The 24,802-nt window shown below is 42.2% G+C and overlaps 1 protein-coding gene across 1 annotated transcript in view; it reads right to left on the bottom strand.

Annotated features, from left to right (window-relative positions):
• EPHA4 (EPH receptor A4) overlaps positions 1-24,802 on the bottom strand; it is a 131,172-nt gene that overhangs the window by 46,012 nt on the left and 60,358 nt on the right. The window contains exon 5 of the mRNA XM_032803614.2: positions 16,437-16,775. Within this exon, the coding sequence (XP_032659505.1) occupies positions 16,437-16,775 (339 nt within the window). The remainder of the gene's footprint in view (positions 1-16,436; positions 16,776-24,802) is intronic.

Raw genomic sequence — 24,802 nt, 5'->3', positions numbered from 1 at the left:
TGGGGCATGGGTCACTTGCCTGGTGGATTCTCTGCAGCTTGAGGTCTTCAAACCACAATTTTGAGGACTTCAATAACTCAGTCATGGGTTAGGGGTTGTTATAAAAGTGGATGGGTAGGGTTCTGTGGCCTGCTTTGTGCAGGAGGTCAGACTAGATGATCACATTGGTCCCTTCTGACCTACGAGTCTATGAGTCCATGAGTCTAAGCTTGATGGTTTTTCATACTCACAGCTTTTAAAAAGGTAACATAGTGCTTTGTGCAAGGTGCCAGTATGACAACACTAGAAGATGGATCCCTTGGTTCTTCTGTGAATAGTTACAGCACAGATACCAGCAGTGCAAGCTTTGCCACACTGCCCTGCCAATGTGCCTCATCTCTCTTCCTGAAGGATCACCTCAAGGGATGAAAGGGGAGTCTGTGCCTTCAGAGAAAGCAGTGCCACTAGTTAGACTCTGGTATGCCCAATTCTCTTGGACTCTGTCACACACCTCTTTTTTATTCCCCTATATTTCTCTGGAATTGAACTAAGTCCACTTTTCTTCATCTGAAATCTGCAGTTAGCAAATTATAAAACACACAAAGACTAGATGAGGAAGAAACCCTCATTCTGCACACTGCATAGTTTTGTAAAAATAAGAGCAATCTTCAGTCAATTCAGTTAAAAACAGAATGAGGGATAGAAATGTGAAGAGTCTTCAAGCCTTGAAACATACAGCCTTAGAATTAAAATCTTGCTTTAGGGTGTCAGTAACAGATTATGTGGCACCTGCCATATAATTTCAATTCATGTAAGCTTTTAGCTGTTTTGATTTTGGTTTTATGTGTAGTGCTGAAAACAACTGAATTATTCATTTTAATAAACCACCATTGTGTCAATTACAAACTCCCCAGATGGAGCAAGCGCTTAAAAAAATCAAGATGGCTGCCTTAACAGAACTGGTCAGGAAGGTGAGATAATTGCTAGGAATATTTACTTACTGTTAGTGCTATTTCAAAGTCTAAATGATTTCAATGCTAAACTATCATCCCATGAAGTCATGAGGCACGGGGGATTAAAACAGGAAACAGGAACTTTTTAAAAATTACTTTTTAAACTGGCTAGAGACAAAACTGAAGACTGCAGAGTCCAAATGGTTGCGCAAACAAAATTCAATGATAATAACGATCCTCAGTTTGGCCCAGTCTCGTGGGCTGCCAACCACAGACCAGTTTGTATTCTGATCCTAGCCTTTTATTTTTTGGCCCAGCATGCTCCTCGGCTGAGGGAAGAGACCTCTGAATGATCTCATCTAGCTGTTGATCAGAAGAGGACTGATCATTCTTCTTCTGAGAGTGAAGGCCCGAAGTTTTATTTTGAGGCTCATTTGGCAGAATTAGGGAAAAATGAGAAGGGTGAGGGGAAAGTCTCCCTCCTGTAAAATACTAAAATTCCAACATTGTTTCTTTTTCTAACAAATTGTGAACCACTTCTCATTTTTTAAGTCTCATCTTCTCTTATATCCCCTCCACCCCGTTTTCCAGCTCAGTTTTCTGACAGACATTTCTACAAATATGATCCTTATTTATGCCCAGACGAAACTGGTGACATCTGAAAGTGAATACACAAAATGAACAATTTACCACAGTCAGAAAGATCATTCTGTATTTGACTCAAGATAATGCCTACCCTGCCGAGCCTGCACTGTTTGCGACATTTGCTATTCTTCAGTTTCTAAAAATGATGTCCAGCTGAAGAGAAATCGCACATTTGCCACCAGCTCTAAAGCTGTCTTCCTTTGCGCCTGATCCACTCTCTTCAAATCACTTCTCTTGCTGCTTTCTTCCCAGCGCTAGCGTAATTGCAGCCTTTTCAACTTTCTGCACATGCAGCAGCAACAGCAACAGAGTGTGACATATTCATGGAAATGCACTGCAGGGCCCGGCACATCATCTACAACATTCTATAGAAAACCCACAAAATCCTGCAGCACCCTACAAAATCCCACCAATCACCATGGCCCCAATTATCCTTGGAACAGAAAGAATATTTGTTAAGCCTGAAGCTACTTGCATATTCAGTTCACCTACAGTCTTATTTATGTGCGTGCATCAAGTCTTGATAACTAGAAGGAAAGATGCGGCCCGTCAGTCTGCATTCACTGTTATGCTAAGAAAGATAAATGGAGGCTGATTCAGAGGACAGATTTAAAGAATGTGGTATGTTATCTAGACAAACACAGTCTTCCCAGGGAGTCATTGTTCTGGGTTGTCTTCAGATCTTGCCTTTATTTGTTTGCTAAAATGAATGGATGTTATACAAAACTTACTTCACATACTAGACAACAGTTATGTACAACCGCTCTCTTTTGCACGCTATCCAGCCAAATCTGCTTTATTCTGTTATTTATTAATGTGCTCCTATAACAGGATAGGATAGATTAAAAATAATAAAAAAAAGTTAATTTAAAATGTTCAGTGTTTTACCACTAATATTCAGGAATCTTTGAAAGGATATTTATGTCCACTACATATTACCATTTAACTCTAGCACTTTTGCAGTCTGCAATAATTCTTCATGGAAACATCTTACAGAATTTAATACTGATTAAACCAAAGGGTTCTATCAAAATTAAACATGGTTTAATAGAAATTACGGTACTCTAAAACCTACAGACTTCAATAGAAAATGATAGTCTTTTCTCTCTCGCTCTCTCTCTCTCTCTGTGTAAACCAGCCTATAGTATTCAAAAGCAGGAATATAATTTTTGATTAAATTCTATAGGATAGTTCAAAAAGCTTACAGAACATTTATAATTTTTTTCTGTTAAGTTCTATACACTTTTCCATATGAGAATCTTTGAAACAAAAAATAGAGAGATATGCTTTGGATTCCTTTTCTCCTCTCTAGAATTATTAAAAGAGAAATGTCTAAAAAACACTGTATGTTTTTGTTACCTAGAGATTACAAAATATTACTCTCAGAGACTCTGAATCAAAGCACTCCAACAGCCAAGTAGGTTACTAAATCAGAGTTTTGAGATACCAGCTCTTGAATTTAGTAATAAAGACAGATTACAGTAATCTAAAGAGATGCCATGAAATCTTTCAAGTGTATGCAGAGAGCGGACACGCATTTACATGATTTGTTTGGGGAGGAGGAACCCACTGGAGTCCTGCCATAATAATAGAGACTCTCTTCATGCCAGTTCACATGAGGGGCCAAATCAGAAGTGACAAATCTGAGTGAAAGAAATTTCACTGGAAAGCTCAGCATTATGATGTCCAGCAAAACATTACCACTTTGATTATAGAGTCCAGTAGATATGCCACAGCTCTTTTTGGCCCTCATGGCTCAATAAATCTCTCTGCAAAAAAAAAAGAAAAGAAAAGAAAAACAGAAGACACCAAAGAATGAAATCCTTGGGAGTGTTCTTCATGCATATGGATAGATCTGAGACACTTTTTTCAACAGCAGCTACAAACTAACCATTAAATATATGAATGGAACAGGACTATCCTGACCACAGCCAGGTCAATTTACTAACCTGTTCCTCAAATCAGGAGTCACTGCAGAAACTGTGGGATTCAGAGACAGGCTATGTTTATTTGTGCTACGCTGCATGGCATTTTAATTAGTAACTGTGTGGATTTAAAACCTCTGAATGGACACACAGGGGCAGTTGTGCAGACTAGCTTTTGTGTTTCCATTCTAAAAAAAATCCTGTTTTAGGATCAGCAGGGGGTTAATGGAAGCTTTGATAAAAGTTCTCTGAATCCTTTTATTGTTGCTCAACTACAGACTGGATTCTGGTGTCTTTCTGGCTGCTCTCTGTAGATAGTAATTAATTAAGTCAGTTGGGAAGACATCTAGAAAAATAAGAAGCCCATCTGAACATTTGGTAGCCACAAACTGTCTTTTTATAAAGAACTGAAAACTCTTCCATGCAGTGCTTTTGGGGAATCACTCAGATTAGACTACAAATGGAGAGACTTGTAGAGAGAACAAGCAATGCCAAGAAGGGGAAATATGCAGCTAACTTATTCATAGTAAATAAAGACCCATAGGGTCTGATCTAAGTTTAGTTATTCTGAATTTGCTCTGGCATGACACAGATCAGAATGGGTTCCGAGGTATATATCTAGCTTAATGTTAATAAAGGTAAATAAAAATAAAGGCTGGTTGCTTGAAGATGAAACAATCTTTTCTGCTGAAGGCATGTAAAAATCTTCCATTTCCCATAGTGAACCATCAGATCTTTTAAAAAATGTGACCAACTTTTATTTAAATGCTGTAATTACTTTTTGGCACTATCTGACATGCAACTTGTCTAAGCTGTTCGCTGAACCCTGGAGCTGGTTATTTACTAAGATTCTTTAGAAAGCTTTTCTTTCCCCCCTGACCGGGACTTATATTCCCCACCTTGAATACAAATTCATGGAAATGGGTGGTGCAGATGGCTTTGCCAGAAAGTAGGCAGTTGTTATTTTTATTTCTTTGTGTAAAACTGCAATTACCTTAAAATAATAATTTAATCCCTCCCAACAATAGTTTTCCTGGTTTCGCTTTTAAGATGGTAGCACATAAGCTTAGACTTATAATTACACCTTTCTTATACATCATCAGTAGAAGCAGCAATCTGTGTATGAACACAGTGAGTTGTTAATGATAAAACAGCAGTTCCTGATTTCTACACACTCTTTTACACACATAATTAAATGTGCCTGGGAATGAATTTTCAACTGGCCATCTCTCTATATCTCTGATGTACTGACAGATCTCACATGTAAGCATTTAAGACAGCCAAATGCAAAGTATTCCTTACCTAACCACTTATTTTTATCTTCCACGTAATTTCTTCTTTTATGTGTTGGGATTATTTTTTTGTGGCCGTCTCCTACACCAGTCATTTGAAAGTTCTGTGATTTCCTCAAATCCATTATTTGTATTGCTTTAAAGCTCTTTGTGGTAATGCAATGTGTTATAAGCCTTCAAACATCCAAAAGCAAAAGCAAAACTTTCTCAGAGAGACAATATGGGGGGGCAAAATGGGGCAGACTCTCGGTGACAATTATAGCTCCATTGATTTCAATAAAGCTAGGACAATTTACACCCGCTGAGGGTCTACCTTGACATATTCAATTTTAAAAAAAGAGGTTGTTGCTTATACCTAGTAGATGAATTCCAGGTGTTAAAAATTCACAAAAGTTTAGATTTAAAAAAAAAAATACATACAATGTACTTGAATCTCTACCAAATCCTGCTGCAAAGCATTCAATATTTGCCACTCTCACCATGTCACCCCTTCTCTAAATCTCCCCTTCACTAGCTTGGAATCTCCTTTCCAATTGAGTTCAGGAATAATACTCTGCTGAGGAGACTGGGAGTGCTGCTCCACCTCCTTTAACAAAAAACAAAACGCCTCCCATTTCCAATCCCCTCTTTTCACGATTCTGGAACAGAACTTTTCCAGCTCTGCCACAACTCCACAGCACAACAGCCAGGGGGAAGCACATGTTCCATGCACTGGGCCTCTGGCATGACCCAGATGTTCTCACTTTAACCCAGTCTTTTGGGGACCAGAGCCATTCTAAATAAACTATATTGTCTCAATGCAAAACAGAGTCTATGTAAGATGCTCCCTCTCCATTTTGTGGTCATGCAAAGGTCTCTGTTGCTGGTCTAATCCTTGACACATAACATTACATTCTGATGTGCCCCAGAACTGCAGTTCCAAAACACAAGGAAGTGAAGTGAGACACACAGATAGGTGGTCAATAAAAACGTGTAATAACCATGAGCCACTTGAGTCAGCAATAGCCTGAACAAAACATAACAACAGTCCAAGTGGCAGGTCTGGAGCTGCAGGCTCTGAGTAACTGCACACACCCAATGCTATGCACACACACAGGAAGAGAAACTGGAACACTGAGTTCAGCAAGCAGGAACCAGGAATCGAACAGGAACAAGGAGCAGGAAGCACTAAGCAGGAAAGTAACACACCCACACCCACGACAGTCAACCTAGTCTCCTACAGCAGATTGTCTGATCCTGATCCCTTTGGCCCATTGGGAGCAGCTAACTGAAAAGGGGTGGTAGAGAAAGGTGAGGTCGTGGTAGTAGGAAGATGGTAGGAGGTGGGGCCATGCTGGTAAAATGGAATTTATATCTTTTCTCTAACTTCTCCCAAAATTCAGGGCATCTGACTGTGACTAGTAAACTGGTCTGTCCTGGGTGTTCTTCGGATACCTCATTGCTACTTGGATCTTCAGCTACAGAAACAAAAAATTACCCCACCGACTTATATCTGCTATTGGCCAGAATACTGTACATCAGACACAGGTCCAGCCATGGCAATCCACTCATTCATTGCCTCCAGGCTTGATTATCAGTCATATCTTGGAAAAACCTGGTACAATATGCAGTAGTTTGTCAACTTGTCAGTACACTGTCACAGTTCAGGGCAACTGTACCTGCATTCCCATGCCGTGGTCCACCAAGGGAACTCACTCAAGGCTCCCAGCTCCTCATAGATCATTTCTAGTGTAGTGACCCCACCTGTCTCTCCCTCCTGTCCAGGGATTTTCCAGGCTGCACAGTTCCCTGCCTTCAATGTGAGTTCCCCAGCAAGTCACTCTATCTTAACAGACTTGTGTTTGTTTTGCTCTCTCCTCAGAGGCTATGAACATTTGCAAATTGCCTGTTATTAGAACTTACCTCACAGCTCTTTATAAGCAAGCACATTAATGCTTAAGATGAAATCATTACAGAGAAAACATATTAAAAACAATACAAGAGCCTGCACGCATGCTAGATGTTTACCAGAGATCACCCATCAAGTCTTATGGGGACTGTGCAAGTCAACTCCTTCCAACCCCTCTGCAGGGATTCTCCCTCTCCCTCGCCTCTTGGACAGAAAGACCTGTCCATCTGCAGGATCAGAAAGAAGACCCCAAGTCAGTTTAAACTCAGGTTATTTATCTAAAACTCCTTTCTTTGGGTATGTCTATACTAACCCCCGGATCGGCAGGCAGTGATCGATCCAGCGGGGGTCGATTTATCGCATCTAGTCTAGACATGATAAATTGACTCCCCCAAGAGGCGCAGTCAGTGTCATCGGAGGAGCGCTAGCAGTCAACTCACCACAGTGAAGACACTGCGGTGAGTAGATCTAAGTACGTCAACTTCAGCTATGTTATTCACATAGCTGAAGTTGCGTAACTTAGATCAATTCCGCCCCCCCTCACCCCAGTGTAGACCAGGCCTTTGTCTGTTGGTCTCTGGAAAATCCAGTTTGAACTAGTACATGCTAGCATCTTCAGGTAGTGGTTACTTCTCTGGAGATGCTACAACCTGCCTAATCAGCCCCTGCTACTGTTCTTAGTTCTTAGAGGAGTTGTGGTCATCCACACCATATCCCACGAATACATCATTCCACACACTGAGGAGTTCTACTCAGTTCCCTGTCCCGACAGTCAAAGCTCTCCTTCCCTGCCTACCTGTGCAACCACTGCTCCCTCAAGGGACCATGACCTTCCAGAAAAACCACATTCCACTAGAACGATGAACTGTCAGCCAACAGGTGGAGGCTTGTGAGAACTTTCACAGGAGTTGGAGCTCACTCCTGCAACCTTGGCCTTCACAACTTTCAGAATGAAATGTAAAACTCCTTTCTGTGACTCAATTTCCTTTCAATAATATTTTCAACACACTCGTGCCCACATGCCTGCCACCACTCACTCTCCCACATAAACAGGCATGCAAACAAAAAACTCTGTAAACTAACTGGGCTGTTTATTCTTTCTCTAAGGGATAGTTATTGTGGTTTCAATTTTAAAACAGTTAGGCTGTGCTCAAGTCCTGCAGTGACAGAGACAGATAGATTAGTTAGACAGACAGACCTGAAGAATCAGCTGATTTTATTTTCATATGGACATGAACATTATATGACAGATACAGTTTGTGGCAAGCAGTGGTGTGAATCTACCCTGCACTATCCAGCCGTACACTAACTGTCCATGGGGACTCTGCTGCCGTGTACTGTTTGTTTTGTAACAGGAGCAGATTAAAGTGCCCTAAGGTATGTCAATGCTCATTGGCAGGGTCCACATGGACAGTTAGTGCATGGCAGGATAGTGCAGGGTAGATTCACACCCAGGCTTGCTGGAAACTATATGTTTTTGTAGGAAAGCCCTAAGTGTATCCATGTGGTTGCTGATGCTTCTTTTAATTCCTGCAAATTAACAACCTCTTTATATAGCTCTACATTTCGGTGTGGAGCAATTCTTTATGGTTGAGTTATGAATACCTGGGGGGGGGGGGGATTCAAATGGAAACACTGACAGACCCTTAGTTTTAGTGGCATTGGTATTCAGACGGAAAACACTAACAAGCCCTTACCTTAAGTGGCATTGGCAGGTTTTGCTCCAAGTATAGGAATCAAACTAAAGGCCATATCACGCTCTTCATCTCTGCATGCAACTTCTATTGTTGGCAATGCATGCAGTGTACACTGTCTGAGGGCACAGTATATCCATGGATCCTTATTTGCTTTTGCACAGGCTAAATCAGACTGGCAGACCATAGGACCATATATGCATTTTCTGTGCTGTGTGGTTCAATGTGTGTGGAATGCTAATCAACATCTGAAAGGAAAGACCGGCTTGAAAGAAGTTACTTCAAAAGATGGAATAAGAATTTGTTCCTCTATCATAAAATCCTGTAGAGATGCTGAGTCATTTGGAAGCAAACAAACCACCCTGACCTCTTCGATTTTCCAAAAATTCTAGTTGTTTAAATAAGGCTCCTTCCAAGGGATCATTTAGATTTTTCTTTGTTTTAGTAATTGTGCCTCAATAAGGAAATGGAGGGGGGAAAAACAAAAAACAAACAAACAAAAAATTAGAGTGTCAGCCTCTTCCTTCCCCACATTGAGCTTGAATATCTAGAATGGACATGGATACCACAGTTTGATAAAATTATTACCACTGAAATGAGGCCCCAAGGAATACTCAACTCATTTGGGTCCATGCTGCAGTGAAAGATGTCCAGCCCAAGCACTGATGACTCTATGACCTAGATAGTTACTGCATAAAATGGAAGGCAAATAATGGCAGGGTTCTGTATGGTCCTGAGGGATCAGGGAAGCATATGGGGGGGAAGGGTGAAGGTAGAAAGACTAGAGCATGATCTGCCACAGTTCTCTGCCTCTGAGATGAAGCATCTTTGAGACAGGCAAATAGACAGCTAGACAGACTGGGGGGAGGGAAGGCAGAGACGGACAGAAAGTCTGAGATATTCATAAGATCCTTTCTTGATTCTGATCACCAGCACTTTTTAAAACATCCACAGTCTGGTGCGATGAGGGAAAAGACCAGGTCTGCTTATTTATACAGTATTTCTGTCCTAATTGGCATATCCCAGGGTTTCTCAGACAGGGGTCACCGCTTGTGTAGGGAAAGCCCCTGCCAGGCCGGGCCAGTTTGTTTACCTGCCCCACCCATAGGTCTGGCTGATTGCAGCTCCCACTGGCCACGGATTGCTGCTCTGGAATGCTCTTGGCCTGGAGCAGCGATCCGTGGCCAGTGGGAACCGCGATCAGCTGGACCTGCGGATGGGAGGGGCCCACAGCAACGATCCGCAGCCAATGGGAGCCGCGATCAGCTGGACCTGTGGATGGGGCAAGTAAACAAACCGACCCGGCCCGCCAGGGGCTTTCCCTACACAAGCAGCGACCCCTGTTTGAGAAACCCTGGCACATCCTGTATCCATCTAACTGCCATGGTCCACGTAAGGAGAAACTGAGCCAAAGGTAACAAATCACCAAGCGGCCTGTTTATGTCTCTTCATAAACATCAACCATGTAATTTCTTCAAGAAAAGGACCGAAAAGAGAGCCTTGTCCCCTATAAAATGAAACTGAAAAAAGAAGGAGGAAGGAAAGCAGCATAATGATCTTCTAGTTTGAATCTCATCTGAAGTTTGTTTGTTCCTGTTGACCTTCATTCCACATGAACTGCTTCAGCATCAATGCAGAACACTGCCTCACCGTGCTATGCGGCCGTACACACAGATCAAGGAATATTCCCAGTGAACTGGGCTGTCAGGTTTGAGATCTAAACAGCTTAGGCTGTATTCTAATAAAAACATAAACCATACTGTGCCCCCATCCATGAAACAAAGGCTTCCTGCTTGCCATGAAAAGTCTCTTTATTGAGAGATTTGCTTTTAATTTTGAACAGCTTTGCAGCATTATCCTCTGGGAAAAAATAAGGCTCTGAGATTTGTGTGTCATTCAGTCAACCTCCTGGTAGAGTTTCCCAGTCAAAGAGAGCCTCTTTTGGCACGGTACGAGAATGGTGTCCCTGCAGCTCTTCCACAAGTGCTTTCACTTCACTTTTAGGTGATGGACTAATTGTGATTTTATTTGGTCATGAACATAGACAGCAGGCCGAATTCGCCACGGATGTTAGAAACCATTGATAACAGACATTTGTTGTGCTCGTTGCAATAACGATACCGCCAATAGGTTTCAACAACATCCTATTTAATGTTTTGCTTCTTTAAAATATATCTATATTTCCAAGTTTAAATGAGGGGAAGTGTCCTGTGTGTCAGTCTCCCAGGTACTAAAAAAAGTATAACTAATGTGCAGAAAGCTGAGCTAAATTCTGCTGCCAAAATTCTTAAATGTCACCACGTTGAAATTTTATTTTGAACATTAAAGAGAGATTTTCAATTGGTTTGAGACCAGAAATGTAGTCTTAAAAGGAAACAGGGACTTTTAAGGAAGCAGGATCCAGGACTAGTACATTTTTCAATATATTTCTCTCCTTCCCTCCCCCCACAAAAAATAAATCGATGACAAAAGTTGTGTTTATTTTCATATAAACATTTTCCTGCAGCACTGGAAACTGAGAAGGGCTGCTAACTGAAAAAAAAAAAATCTATAGACAAAAGTGAATAGCCTAGTTCAATGTCTCAGCTGAGTTGAGTAAAATGGCAAAAGCAAACAAAAAGCACCTGTGTTCCTCAACTGTACCTCTTCTGTAGCTGCAGTACCTATCTTCCAGCTCATATCATGTACAGTAATAAATATACTGATTTCCCAGTGCCTTCCATCTGCCCTCATATGCTTCCTCCTAAAGAGTCTCACACATACAGATCATTTTTATATCAACATTAAAAAATGTATTCTGAGATTTCAGGAAATTGTGCATTTTGTGGTTAGCAATGAAACATTTTCTGAGAATGGCATATCCGAATCCCCTTAGCAGATATTAGCACATTTAACATGCAGCCCCCCACCCTGCCCTGTCCCACTCCTTGGATTCTGCTCACTCATTTAATAGACTCAGGGCCATATGCAGTCACAGAGTGTTTGCTTGAGTGAGGACCTCAGGATTTGACCCAAGAGGGCTGCTCACGTGAGTAAATAATCATGTTCATGGAGTGCATCTATTTTTTCTTCTGTCAAGTGTTGGAATGTCTTAGGATACATAGCAAAAAATGTGTAAGGTGTTTTAAATTCTTTCAGTTTTAATAGCTCAAGTTAACAAAACAGCTTTTTTTATTGAGTCTAATCTCATAGACTCATAGACTCTAGGACTGGAAGGGGCCTCGAGAGGTCATTGAGTCCAGTCCCCTGCCCTCACAGCAGGACCAAATACTGTCTAGACCATCCCTGATAGACATTTATCTAACCTACTCTTAAATATCTCCAGAGATGGAGATTCCACAACTCCCCTAAGCAAAATTTATTCCAGTGTTTAAACTACCCTATCCTAATGTCAACCAAATCTCCCTATGCTGGCAGTTTAAGCCCATATGCTTCTTGTTTCTATCATTAGAGGCCTAAGGGTTGAACAAGTTTCTCCCTCTCCTAGACACCCTTTTTAGATCCTGAAAACTGCTATCATGTCCCCTCTCAGTCTCTCATTTTCCAAACTAAACAAACCCATCTTTCAAAGCCTCCTTCAATAGTCATGTTCTCAAGACCTTTAATCATCTGTTGCTCTTCCTGGAAACCTCTCACAATTCTCCACATCTTTATTGAAATGCGGTGCCCAGAACTGGGCAAATACTCCAGTTGAGCCTAACAGTGCATGAGTAGAGCGGTAAGAATGACTTCTCATATTTTGGTTTACAACAATATCTTGTTTAATTGCATCCCAGACCTCACATTTGCTTTTTTGCAACAGTATCACACTGTTGAACTCATATTAGCTGTGTGGTCCACTATGACCCCTAGATCTCTTTCTGCCATACACCTTCCCTAGACAGTCTCTTCCCAGTCTGTATGTGTGAAACTGATTTCCTTTCAAGTGGAATACTTTGCAATTGTTCTTTATTGAACTTCATCCGATTTACTTCAGACCATTTCTCCAATTTGTCCAGATAATTTTGAAATTTGACCCTCGTCCTCCAAGCAGTGCAATCCCTCCCAGTTTGGTATCGTCCGCAACTTAATAAGTGTACTTTTCTATGGCCAACAACCTAAGTCGTTTGATGAAGATATTGAACAGAGCTGGTCCCAAACAGACCCCCTTAGCGGAACCCCACTGTTATACCCTTCCAGCAGGATGGGAGCCATTAATAACCACTCTCTGAGTACGGTTATCCAGCCAGTATGCACTCACCTTATAGTAGCCCCAATCTAAAATGTTTTTGCCTAGTATATATCGATAAGGATATTCATGCGAGACCATATCAAATGCCTACTAAAGTCTAAGGTATAGCCAATCCACTGCTTCCCCTATTCCACAATGCTCGTTATCCTATCAAAAGAAAGCTATCAGATTGGTTTGACACGAATTTTGTTCTTACAATACCATGCTGGCTATTCCCTATCACTACCACCTTCAAGGTTTTGCAGATGATTTTCCTTAATTACTTGCTCCATTATCTTCCTGGCACAGAAGTTGAACTAATTGGTCTGTAGTTTCCTGGGTGTTTTATTCTCTTTTTATAGATGGACTAAATTGCCCTTTCCAGTCTCTGGAATCTCCCCGTCTCCCATGACTTTCCAAAGATAATAGCTAAGAGCTCAGATACTCCTCTATTAACATCCTTGAGTATCTAGGATGCATTCATCAGGCCCTGGTGACTTGCAGGCATGCTAACTTTTCTAAGTGAATTTTAAACCTTGCTCTTTTTTATTTATCTTCTAAACCTACCCCCTCCATCAAGCATTCACTATGTTAGACATTACTTCAGGACTTTCTCAGTAAGACGAAACAAAGAAGTCATTAAGCATCTCTGCCATTTCCAAGTTTCCTGCTACTGTTTCTCCCTCCTCACTGAGCAGTGGGCCTACCCTGTCCTTGGTCTTCCTCTTGCTTCTAATGTATTGATAAAAAGTCTTCTTGTTTCCCTTTATTCCCATAGCTAGTCTGAGCCCATTTTGTGCCTTTGCCTTTCTAATCTTGCCCCTGCATTCCCGTGTTATTTGCCTATATTCATCCTTTGTAATCTGACCTAGTTTCCATTTTTATATGACTCATTTTTATTTCTAATATCTAATTCTAGTATCTAATTTATACTAGTGTAAATCAGGAGTAACTCCAGTGAAATCAAGGCGGTTACACTGGTATAAAATGGTGTGAGAGCAAAAACATGCCCTGTGGATGGATATATATATAGTTATATATTTAACCACAGCAGTGTCTCTTTATAATGAAATATTACAACAGAAAATTGCTGCCATAGGAATTTTAGTGCACTCCAGACTCCCATTTACAATGATTACATGAATAACTACTTGTAAAACCCAAGAGCCCAACCTTGCAAACCTTTACTCAACCAAGCAGTCCCAATGAAGTCAAGGGACTGTTTGCATACATAAGGATTAACTCCTGGGAGGAAAGGTTTGCAGATTTGGGCCACAAGTTCTTACTTTTCACATGGCTATCCTAGGATGTGTGACAAAGTTCCTCCTCTGCCTCAGTGAGTCCTGCGCTTATAGGCAGATTTGCTTGCCTCAGAGGTTCATGGCAGCACTCAGTTTGGCCACTTTTGCTAGTGGCTCAACCCTGTCATCCACTCAGCTAACCTCATCACTGGCCAGCATGGGGGAAATGGAGAAAAATCCCCACAGTCTCTGTGTCCCACCTAGTGGGTCAGGGACAGGCCAGATCCCTTTCCAATTTAGACCTTCCCTTCTGGTGTTTCTCACAGACCAGGTCAACTCCTCCTGTGTCCGATCGGGAGTTGGGGGGATGGGGGGAAACCGGGACCACCCTCTACACCGGGTTCCAGCCCAGGGCCCTGTGGATAGCAGCTGTCTACAATGTTCTCTGTATCAGCTGCGTGACAGCTACAAACTCCCCGGGCTACTTCCCCATGGCCTTCCCCAGCACCTTCTTTCTCATCAGTGCAGGATCTTCCTCCTGAAGTCTGATCACGCTTGAACTCTTCACTGCTCCAGCAGCACCTTCTCACTCCCTGCTCCTTGCACACACCCCTACTAACTGATGGGAGGTCCTTTTTAAACCAGATGTCCTGATTAGCCTGCCTGCCATAATTGATTCCAGAAAGTTCTTAATTGGCTCCAGGTGTCTTGATTAGCTTGCCTGTCTTAACTGGTTCTAGCAGGTTCCTGATTGCTCTAGGGCAGCCCCTGCTGTGGTCACTCAGGGAACAGAAAATTGTTCATCCACTGGCCAGTATATCTGCCTTCTACCAGACTGCTGCACCCCACTGGTCTGGGTCCGTCACAGATGTTATATGCCCAATGTGATGTGAAGTGCAGGGGGCGCAGTCTGGCACCTTTGAGTTCCTTTTCATTCACACTAGCATAGTTTTCCCTGGCCTCCCGAAGCATTTGATAGACTAATGGCAAGGAATACTGGCAACAATACATACCTCCTGATGTGAAGAACTGTTACCCGTGGATAACAACAAAATCAATTCTGGTTTGCATATTCAATCAGATTCCAGTTTGCATATTAAATCATAAGATGGCAGAATTTTTCACACAGTAGATGGATCCCACTTAATTATTCATGCATACATGTATCCACTAACCCCCACACATGCCAAAAAAATCAAAAGCGGTTTCTCTGCTAGGCATTCATAGCACAAAACACAAATCCTGCTGCAGTCCTCAACCTTGGTGTTTCATATTCTGTATGGAATGCTCTCCCGAAGCTCCCTCCTAAGATTCTCTCTGTGTTTTCTGTTAGTCCTTTTTTCTGTTAGTGCCAGCCAAATTAATAGTTTTCATTTTGAAATCACAATCAGTTAAAAGGTTCTACGAAAAAACTACAGGACCAAATTTTCAAAGGAACCACGACTCTAATATTGTATTTGTAATTTTGCCTGCATAATTAAGTGTATTTCTAACGGGTTAGATACTTATACAACAGTGCGTACACAAAACCATGATTCTGTACATAAATGGTAGCTATGGACCCATTCCTAGAAGTGTTGGGTCCCTTTCACTTTAATTAGAGTTGATGCCATTTGGCACCTTCCTGAATCAGGTCATAATCCGAGGGTCTGGTAGCAGGATGTCTAGAGACCTGAGTTGTACAAATGCAAGTGCATACATAAATAATTTTGCACACATACTTCCACTGTGGAGGCTGTATTTGAAACTTTGTCTGTGTCTGAAAAAAACGGTTTTCATTAAATTAAAATTTAAAAACAGAATCTGAACTGAATACTGTAGTTCTCCTGCAGTACTGCAAAGTCAAACAAAGAGAACCAAAACCAAAAAGTGGAATGGAGTATAGTCTAAACAGAGATGAAGCTTACAAATCAAGTTTCACTGTCTTGGCAGGATGACGCAAAAAAAGCAAACAAAATAGCATAAACGGTGAAAGGTTCATTTGATATTAAAAAACTATTTCAGCTTTGATAAATGGAAATGTTGTTAGCAACTTGGTTATAAAGATATTTAACAATGGGCCAGATTCTGCTTGCCATTTGTAAGGGTGCATAGTGTAGGAGAAGCATGCAAAGAGTTACTACCCCGATCCTTGAATAGTCCCTGTAAGTGCCGGGCAAAGCTTAGGGAAATCATATTGCTCCCCTTATAACTCCCATCCTAATCACTTCCACTTTTAGGGTCTCTCCCACAGGATGCAGAGAGAAGGCAGGGTCATAGATCCATCCCCTTAGCACAACTCAATAATGTGAGACTGGAGACAGACCACTATCATGCACCAATAAAGCGCTGCATTGGGAATGCCTCCCAGTGTGGTGCAGATCTGCACTGCGCCTAGCGCAAGGCTGTACCTAAAAGTCCTAATCAAACCCTCTGTTTTTCTGCCCACAGCTTACCTTTGAACATTAACATTACTCCATATAAATGATCCTGAAAATATGGATACGGATCAGTGCTATATATTTTGGGTTCTCTTCATTAATTTGATTATGAAGACATGAACTGAAGTCAGGACATTTGCAAAAAGCAGACGGAGGAGGAAGAGGAGGAGAGTGTGTTTAGGGGCCTACCTGCTTGGTTAGTCGTCACAGTGACTGAGACAGCCTGCTCCTGGCTGGGGTTTTGCTTGGAAACTCCGTTCACTGCCCAGATTTCAAAGGTGTAGTTAGCGTGGGCCAGAAGATCAGTAATAGAGACCTTGGTGGTTTTCAAGCCATTCTGCTGGGGGCTGAAGTGCACGCCGCTGCCACATGACCGACAGCGGTTGAGGTCGCCAGCCCCACATCTCTTGCACACCACGTTGTAGGAGATGTCATCACGCCCGCCACTGTTCTGAGGGGCGCTCCACTCCAAGTTCACGGATGTCTCATTGACATTGGAAATCAGGTTCAGAGGAGCGGATGGAGGACCTAGAAAACAAAAATGCCTTATCTTAATAATATGTGAAAATATTCCTTCAGGGCATCTCAAAACTCTGTCTCCAGGAGGGGCTGAGTGCCCGAGCTCCCACTGCAGTCAATGATAGTAGAGATTGTGCAGCATATCTCACTGTATTGGTCCCTTAATGAACGTGAAAAATTAACTCGTTACTAAATAATAACCATACCCTGTGAGGAACACAATACATTTTTCAGACTTTAACCAAAATTAACTCTTGATGTTTTATCATAGGTTTTGACGCAGATTTTATATTAATTTTTTTAAGTCTCTTGTGATCTCCTGTTGGTAGCATCAAACTCACAAACTTTTGTGCTTATTCAGCATCACCGGAATTCCCCATTACATATAATGGGAATAATGCCTAATGCAGTCCTCAGTCAAGATGGCCACCATCTCCTTATATCTTTCACTCATGGAAAGATCCCACTGTTACCAATTACACTGAAGCCAGTCTGAGACCCCTGGCTAGCAGCCAATGGACAGGCCTGCATTTTTATTTATGTATTTCAGGCAGGTGTCTTCCTCCACAGGCTCAAAAGTAACAGGAACATCCAAAAATTAAGTTTTAAATCACATGACTTTAAAGCTGACTTCATAATTTTTTGAGGTCAGACTCATGATTTTGGAAAACTTAGATTTGGCAAGAACTCAGAACACCCTTATGTGGTAGGTAAAGGATTTTATACCTAAGGAACACTTTACTAACCAGTGAAATGCAGCCACTTCTGGGGGATGGAACACAGTAGCTACTTAGCAATGCACATCGACATTACAACAACTGAGAACAGGAAATGAGGAAGAATACTGTCTCTGATGCAAATGTAACTGTAGGGGGAATAAGGTAGGCAGAAATAAAGAAAGAGAGAGTTGGTAACTAGGATATTGAAGGCCCTTCTCTGAAGGACATGTTCACATGTGCTTAACAGTCTCAGATTTACATTTTATGACCCCAAAAGATATTGGGGAGCAACACTTTTCTAGAAGGTCACAATCTAAAACTGGACTTTAGAGTTAGTCAAAAAATGGGGAAAAAAGTTGGCAAGTTTTCCTGAAAATTCTCTCTCTCAAACTATGTTAGTTCATCAACATTTAGAAATTCAAAAAATTTCAACCATCTCTACAGGGAAACAACACGAAAATTCCATTCACATTTTTCATGGTTTTTAAAAATCCATCAATTGTTTTAGAAAAACAAGTGTTTTTGAAAAAAACTGAAAAATTTCAGCCAATTTTGTGATGTGTAAAAAATAAATTAATCACAATATGACAAGTGGCAAAGAGGTAGAAACACCCATCAGGCAATGGCTACAAACTAAATGAACAGAGCTGAAGTAGGATTTATATTATTGACACTGCAGGGCAACTCAATCGTAGCAGAAGGGATTATGCAGTTTACAGGATGGTAAAGGGACAGGTTTGATCTGCTTGCCCAATTCAATAGGGATAAGAAGGCCTCAGCTTTGGAGCAGACTGTACAGGCAGTATCCTCCGTTAAGGATTGTTAGGGCCATGTCATATCCTCAGTACACACTTGAAACATCTCATGAAGCCAGAATGAGTTTTACATACAGAAAGGGGCCACCCAATTTTAGGTCTTTAGCGTGTGAGGCAGGTGGGTGAAGAAAAAAGATCATATATCCAGAAACTAGATCAATCTATTTATCTATCTATGGTACCGAGGTACTCCATCCCCCTAGTATCTGAGCGCCTCACACAGTAATAATTAGAGAGCAATCCCTCAGACCCACCCCAGCTTGTGAAACATTGCTTCTCTCTCAGAGCTAAACTTCTACTTCTGGGCCTGAAAGGCAGTGGAACTGGTGAGGTCCAATGAAAAAGGTGGTAAGGCCACAGGAAGCCTCTGCAGGAAGTAGTCTGCACTCTTTATTCACTACAGAACAGTGCTCCATGCAGGTTTTTATTTATAATTTATTATTTGTACTATGGTAGCACCTAGAGGTCCCAGCTGAAATCAGGGCCTCAGCACTTTAAGATCTGGACTGTATACATACACAGTAAGTGACAGCCTCTGTCATGACAAAGGGTAGAAAAAAGGAATAAGTATTATCTCCGTTTTACATTGGGGAAACTGAGGCATAGCCAATCAAGTGAGGAGCCCTAGGTCACAGAGGAAGTGTGCTGCAGAGTCAGAGACAGATTGATCCCAGATGTCCTGGGTCCCAGTCCAATGCCTTAACCACAAAGCCATCCTTCCTCTATGTAAACACTGATGTAAAACTCCATGAAGGGGGGTGTTTCAGAATCAAGCAAGGAAAAAGCATATCCAGTGGGTGTATAAGTATTCAGATCCACTGGTCAGAATAGCCCCTGGACGTATTAAGGGTGATGGCAGTGGTCCAGGACACCATTGTAGCCATGTGCTGCAGTAACAGACACAGAACTACTTGTTGAGCACTGAGCTATGGGCAAAGGGAGGATTCCCATTCACCCTCCAGAATAAAAAAACTCCTTTACACAAAGCCCATTTGCTCAAGGGTGACAGCATTTGTCCCTCAGTATTTCTGTCTTGTGGGAAATTTTGCCATTCCACCTTCCAGCAGTTTCATCACAACAAGAGAGTTCAAAAGTTAAAATGTGTTTTGGAAAGTAAATAAAAAAGCATCCAGAAACAAACAGCAGAAGTACATTCCAATAAATTGAGGGCAATCAGACCCCACTCTCGCCTGCTAAGGAAGTTGAACACCCATGAAGATCAACGCATCCCCAGAAATGCTCAGTACCTCGCAGGACTAAGTCCTGGACAAACACAGCTCCTTGCTTCGTGGAAATGCTGAAGTGTTTTAAAGTGAGACATTTTCTACAGATTTGCCACGACACTTACTATAACGCCACCACCTTCAATAGCATCTGCCCAGTCTTGTTTGCATGTCTGGAGAGCCGCGGCGAGTCTGATTAGTACTTTGCTGCTTAAAACAGGACCAGCTTATAAAACACTTATTCTCAACAAGTAGTACCGTACTCTTCAAAAAGTCTCATTGACTTCAGTGGGGGGCATTCATGAAGTAAGATACTGAATATGAGCAGGGTTTGTACAGTCTGGCCTATAATATACTTCAAATATCCTAAACAGCTGCATCCGGCTCAGACACTGCAGCAACTTTTGGGTTAAACCTAGAGTTACTCTGAAGTTCATTAAGGCATTAAGACGCTTTTCCAAAGCTCTATGTCCAGTTTCACGTGGGAAAATGTGCCACAAAGAATCAAGCTCCTCAGAAGCAAAAAGTCAGTAATTAGTATGTGGGACAGGGCATGGCAGTGTCTAAACAGAGAAGCAACGAAGTGGAAAACTAGAGAAGCAAATGCTTGCAGGTCGCAGAGATGAGCACACCACCTCCAGCATGAAAAGGAAGATGTGGGGGAGTTACCAAATGATGGTCTGACATTAAGGCGAGGGGAAAGGCAATTTCCTTTCCTCCTGAAGCATATTTGCTAATGGAGCTATAAGAATTAGGAGTGGGCAGAGTTTTCAGATTGATAAGAGCAGTTTCAGTCTGTTTTATAAAACACAAGGCATTTTTCCTATCTCATCTGCGATCGGCACATCCTTTGTTTCGGACATGCCTAGAGCTTCCTGTGCCAGGTCAGAAGAAAATACCCGTACAATGACACAGGGAAAAATCATTTCATGGATACAGAGGGCCCTAAATAGAGTGAAGCCAGTGTTTTTCCACTGCAAAGCAAGTGGAGGGAGCAAACACACCACTGGGATCACACAGGGAAACGCCACCTTCTGCAGGCCAGAGAGCTGCATTCATGGGGGTTTCCCTTCTGGGCCCTCATGGAGGAAGGTTTGGATATGTGACAGGAGGGGTTGGGGTGATGGCTCTGCACCGTGTTGCCAGTTCTTGAGATTTTATCATAAGTCTCGTCATTTATGGTGCTTTTCTAAAAGCCGTAGGTGCAGGAATCATAATAATGCATGTTACACAGACAAAGAGGGAAGGGAAGTTTTGAATGTTATTACTTCTTGGAACCCATAAATTCCACTTGACAACAGTCACTCTACATCAGTCTAACCCATGAGGTAACTTGAAGCGAACAGGGGACCTTGAGCGTAGCAGGAGAAGTACATTTCATCGCACTGCATTGTATCTATCAATTTCCCAAAAAAGCATTACAAAGCTCTCTGTTTAGGAAGAGTTTTTGTTTAATACAGAAATGATCCTTGTCAGATGACTAATGTTGTCCCTAACCTTGAACCACCTAATAACAAGAAGAGATGTCATTGTGTGCATGTGACAAAATGGTTCTGTCAGAAAAAAATGTTGCTCTGTGAGTGTGCTAAACCATTGCAAAAGGCAAGTGGTGGAAAGAACATTTCATGCAATTGGATCAATGCTCCTGCCATGGCTTCCTCACATAGGGATTGATTATGCCCAGCCCTTCATGCATGCACAAGGGAAAGGAAAGGCATCATGCCCCCTTTGGCTCAGGGACCTGGCACAATCACAGTCCTGGCACCCAAATGTACCAGGACTGTGCAAATCTAGCACTACTGCTGGCACAGGACTCCCCAAAGGGAGTAAAGAACGGGGCCACGACCCCATTACAGGACAGCAGAACAGTTCCTGTGTGCATGTAGGAAAGTAAATACTACACTTTGTCGAAGGGTGGTGCTGTGACTGCAATCTTGGAAACACTATGCTGACCTGAGGTGTTCCCACCAGGGCAGTGCCTCTTAGTATTACCCATTACCATGGCCTGTGACATATAGGCACAATCTGGCACTTCACAGAGACGTACCTTCAGAGTCCCAACCTACCCTGTCTCCCTGCTGCTGTAAATCCTCCCTGACCTACATGGCCCTTAAAAGCCTTGAGAAATAATCAGCCCGGGTGCATTCGGGTTACAAATTTGAATACATTGTTTTAGGTGATTGCATGTGAGCTCTTGCTATGAGTAAGGTTTTAACACCAGTGATTTTACATATTGCATTTTTATTAGTGATCTGCCCAATAAGGTGTTCCTCTGAAAGCCTCCCTGGGTGTGTGCAGACAGTAAATTAAATTACACCTTTCCACGACTGTACCCAGACAGACTTGTTTGGCATAGGAAATACTGTTTTCACTAGACCAGCTAATTTAGTCCAGCAACAATATGTGGTTAGAAGGTTTGGATTAAAGGACAGTGAAAGAAGAAAAGAAAGAAAGGATTCCCGCAAAGCAGCTCCTGAACCACTTTGTTGTTCTGCATAGTGAGACGTCGCAAAACAAGGAATTTATAGCATGGGTCTTAAGCCATCAAAACTGCTTCAGCCTGACAGGATGTCAGCATTCCATCTTGAAAAAACCAACATTCTGAAATTCTGGATGGTCTTTTAATGTGGATGGTACATGCGGGGGTGTTTTATCCAGTGATGACATACCCCTCTTCTTACCAAGACTCCTGAAAGATTTTCTCTTACACAAAAGCTATGGAGAGGGTTTATTTTTTCCCCTTTTTCTTTGGATTTACATGGACAAAGCATTTAAGATAAAGTGTTTTCTTTTTAATGAACCTGAATAGTCACTATAGGATATCTTAGTAATGCTTTTTCTATTAGATTAAAAAAAAAAAAAAAAAAAATCAATTCTAGGATCCAGCATGGGTTTAACATCCAGGGGGAAATACACCTCTTATGCTTTTAAAGTGAATTTAGTGCTTGTGAGAGGTGCTAGATTGATAGCACTGACAACTAATGTCTATTTAGCCACAGAAGAGTAGCTGTGGAAGTTCCTTCAACTGCCCTGCCAAAGTGACTCAGCCCTGTTACTAAAAGGATCAGCTGGAGGGCGCACCTTTCTCTGTACCAATTCAACCCTTGGCCTCTCTGCTGAGGGTGTCTATAAGGGTACCTGTGTTGGTGGGTTTTATGGTTGTGATACTTGCACATCAGGGACTACACTGATACCATCAGCAATCAGATGGTAACCATTTCTGTTTACTACTAACCTGGGCTAAGATTTTGTTTACTATCTTGAAGGAGTGCGTGTGTGTGGGTGCAGTTCTATTAAAAAAGCAAACAGAAACCCACGCTCTCCACAGACCTGTTAATGGAGGTTTTCCAAATATACACGATACAACAAGACCAGGATTTATCTTAAACATCTGCCCAGTCACTGACATTAGTGTCTTTAAAACAAGGCACTCTTTCTGTTAGTCACTGTAAAAAGGGGTGGGGATTCCTAACTGGACTACTAAATTACTCAAGAGATTTTCCATTGACTTCAGTGGATTGTGGATCAGGCCCTAACAGAAGCTTGTCCTTCCAGTTTGACTCTTATCACATGATACAGTGTGAAATGAAAACCAGCTATTGTTGCGCAGAGCCTAAAACATCAAAACGCTGTTCCTGAAAGGTGCTGAGTGCCTTCTACGCAGAGAGCCTTCTGGGAGGTCAGCAGGCATAGAGAGCACTCAGGCTCAGATTTTTAAAGGTATTTAGCTGCTGCTCTGCTCATTGTAGCATTTAACTGCTTGCGGAGCCTGTATCGCATTTTCAATGGGACTCGGCTTCTAAGTCCTTCTGAAAGTGAGACTTGGGTGTTGCAGTGCTCAGTGTTGTAATGCTTCAATACCTTTAAAAATCTGGGCCTAAGTACCTATTAAGTATCTGAGTACCAGGCCTTCACTCACTGGAATTCAAATCCATTCATTTGCTGTGTATATGTGTGTATAAAAGAACATTTCTCCATCATGATACCAGCACAGAATGTGCAATGGATAATTATTACTTTTGAATGGGTTCTCACCCAGCATTCAGTCTACTTCTGCTTTGTATTATGAAGCCCAAAGGAAGCTGTAACTCACTGGCAATTCCCACCAAACATTAGGAAGCCTCATACATGCAAAAAGGACTTTTACCTTCTTTAACTATCCCTGTGCTATATTTGGGGTGGGGTAGGGAGGAAATCATCCACCCACCCTGGTACCTAGCTCGACAGACCCTAGCTTGATAAGGATTGTTGTGATCCAAGCACAAAATAAAATGTCAAGATGCTCCGCTGTGGTTTAAAGCAAGCCTAATCTTCATCTTTAAACCAAGGAAGTCTTATTGAACACTTAAATTCAGCAAAATGTAAACTATGGACCTGATCCACAGCTTATGAAGGCAATGGAAAGACTGATTGGCTTCTGTGGGCTTTGGGTCAGGTTCTACAGAATGATTTTCTTATGGGCCTGATCCAGTGAGATGCTGACCGCTCTTAACTCCAATGCCTCAGGAGTAGGCCCTACATGAAGGAGAGCCTAGTCCGCTGCGTAACAGGGTCATATAACAGAAAAGACCAGCCAAGACTCACTGCAATCTAAAAGGGACCTGGTATGAATAGGACTGATTCGAATCAGCACCTTGGCTTTGAGTAAACCAGGGGTGGCCAACCTGTGGCTCCGGAGCCAAATGTGGATCTTCAGAAGTTAATATGCGGCTCCTTGTATAGGCACCGATGCTGGGGCTGAAGCTACAGGAACCAACTTTCCAACGTGCCGAGGGTGCTCGCTGCTCAACCCTGACTCCATCCCTGCCCCCACTCCACTCCTTCCTGCCCCCTCCTCTGAACCTGCCATGCCCTCACTCCTCCCCCTTCCCCTCCCCCTCAGAGCCTTTTGCACATCACAAAACAGTCGATCAGGAGGTGCGGGGAGGGATGAGGAAGGCACTGATCGGTGGGGCTGCCGGTGGGTCGGAGGAGCTGGGAGTGCGGGGGAGGGGGAGCTGATGTGGGGCTGCTGACATATTACTGTGGCTCTTCGGCAATGTACGTTGGTAAATTCTCAGGCTCAGGTTGGCCACCCCGGAGTAAACTATAGGAAAGCCCTGAAGTTTTTGATAAGATACAGGAACAACTTTGCACTCTAGGCATTTGGGAGTAAATGTCCAGATGTCAGCTCCTCTAATGGAAAGAAAACCTAGCTCGACACATATTATTCACTGTACAATAAGTCATAAAAAAATTAAATACATCTTCTATTGTATGAGGTTTGGAAGCCAGACACT

This window comes from Chelonoidis abingdonii, chromosome 8 (assembly GCF_003597395.2).
Source record: "Chelonoidis abingdonii isolate Lonesome George chromosome 8, CheloAbing_2.0, whole genome shotgun sequence".
Classification (NCBI taxonomy): Eukaryota; Metazoa; Chordata; order Testudines; family Testudinidae; genus Chelonoidis; species Chelonoidis abingdonii.
This window is presented reverse-complemented; position numbering and strand designations above follow the sequence as displayed.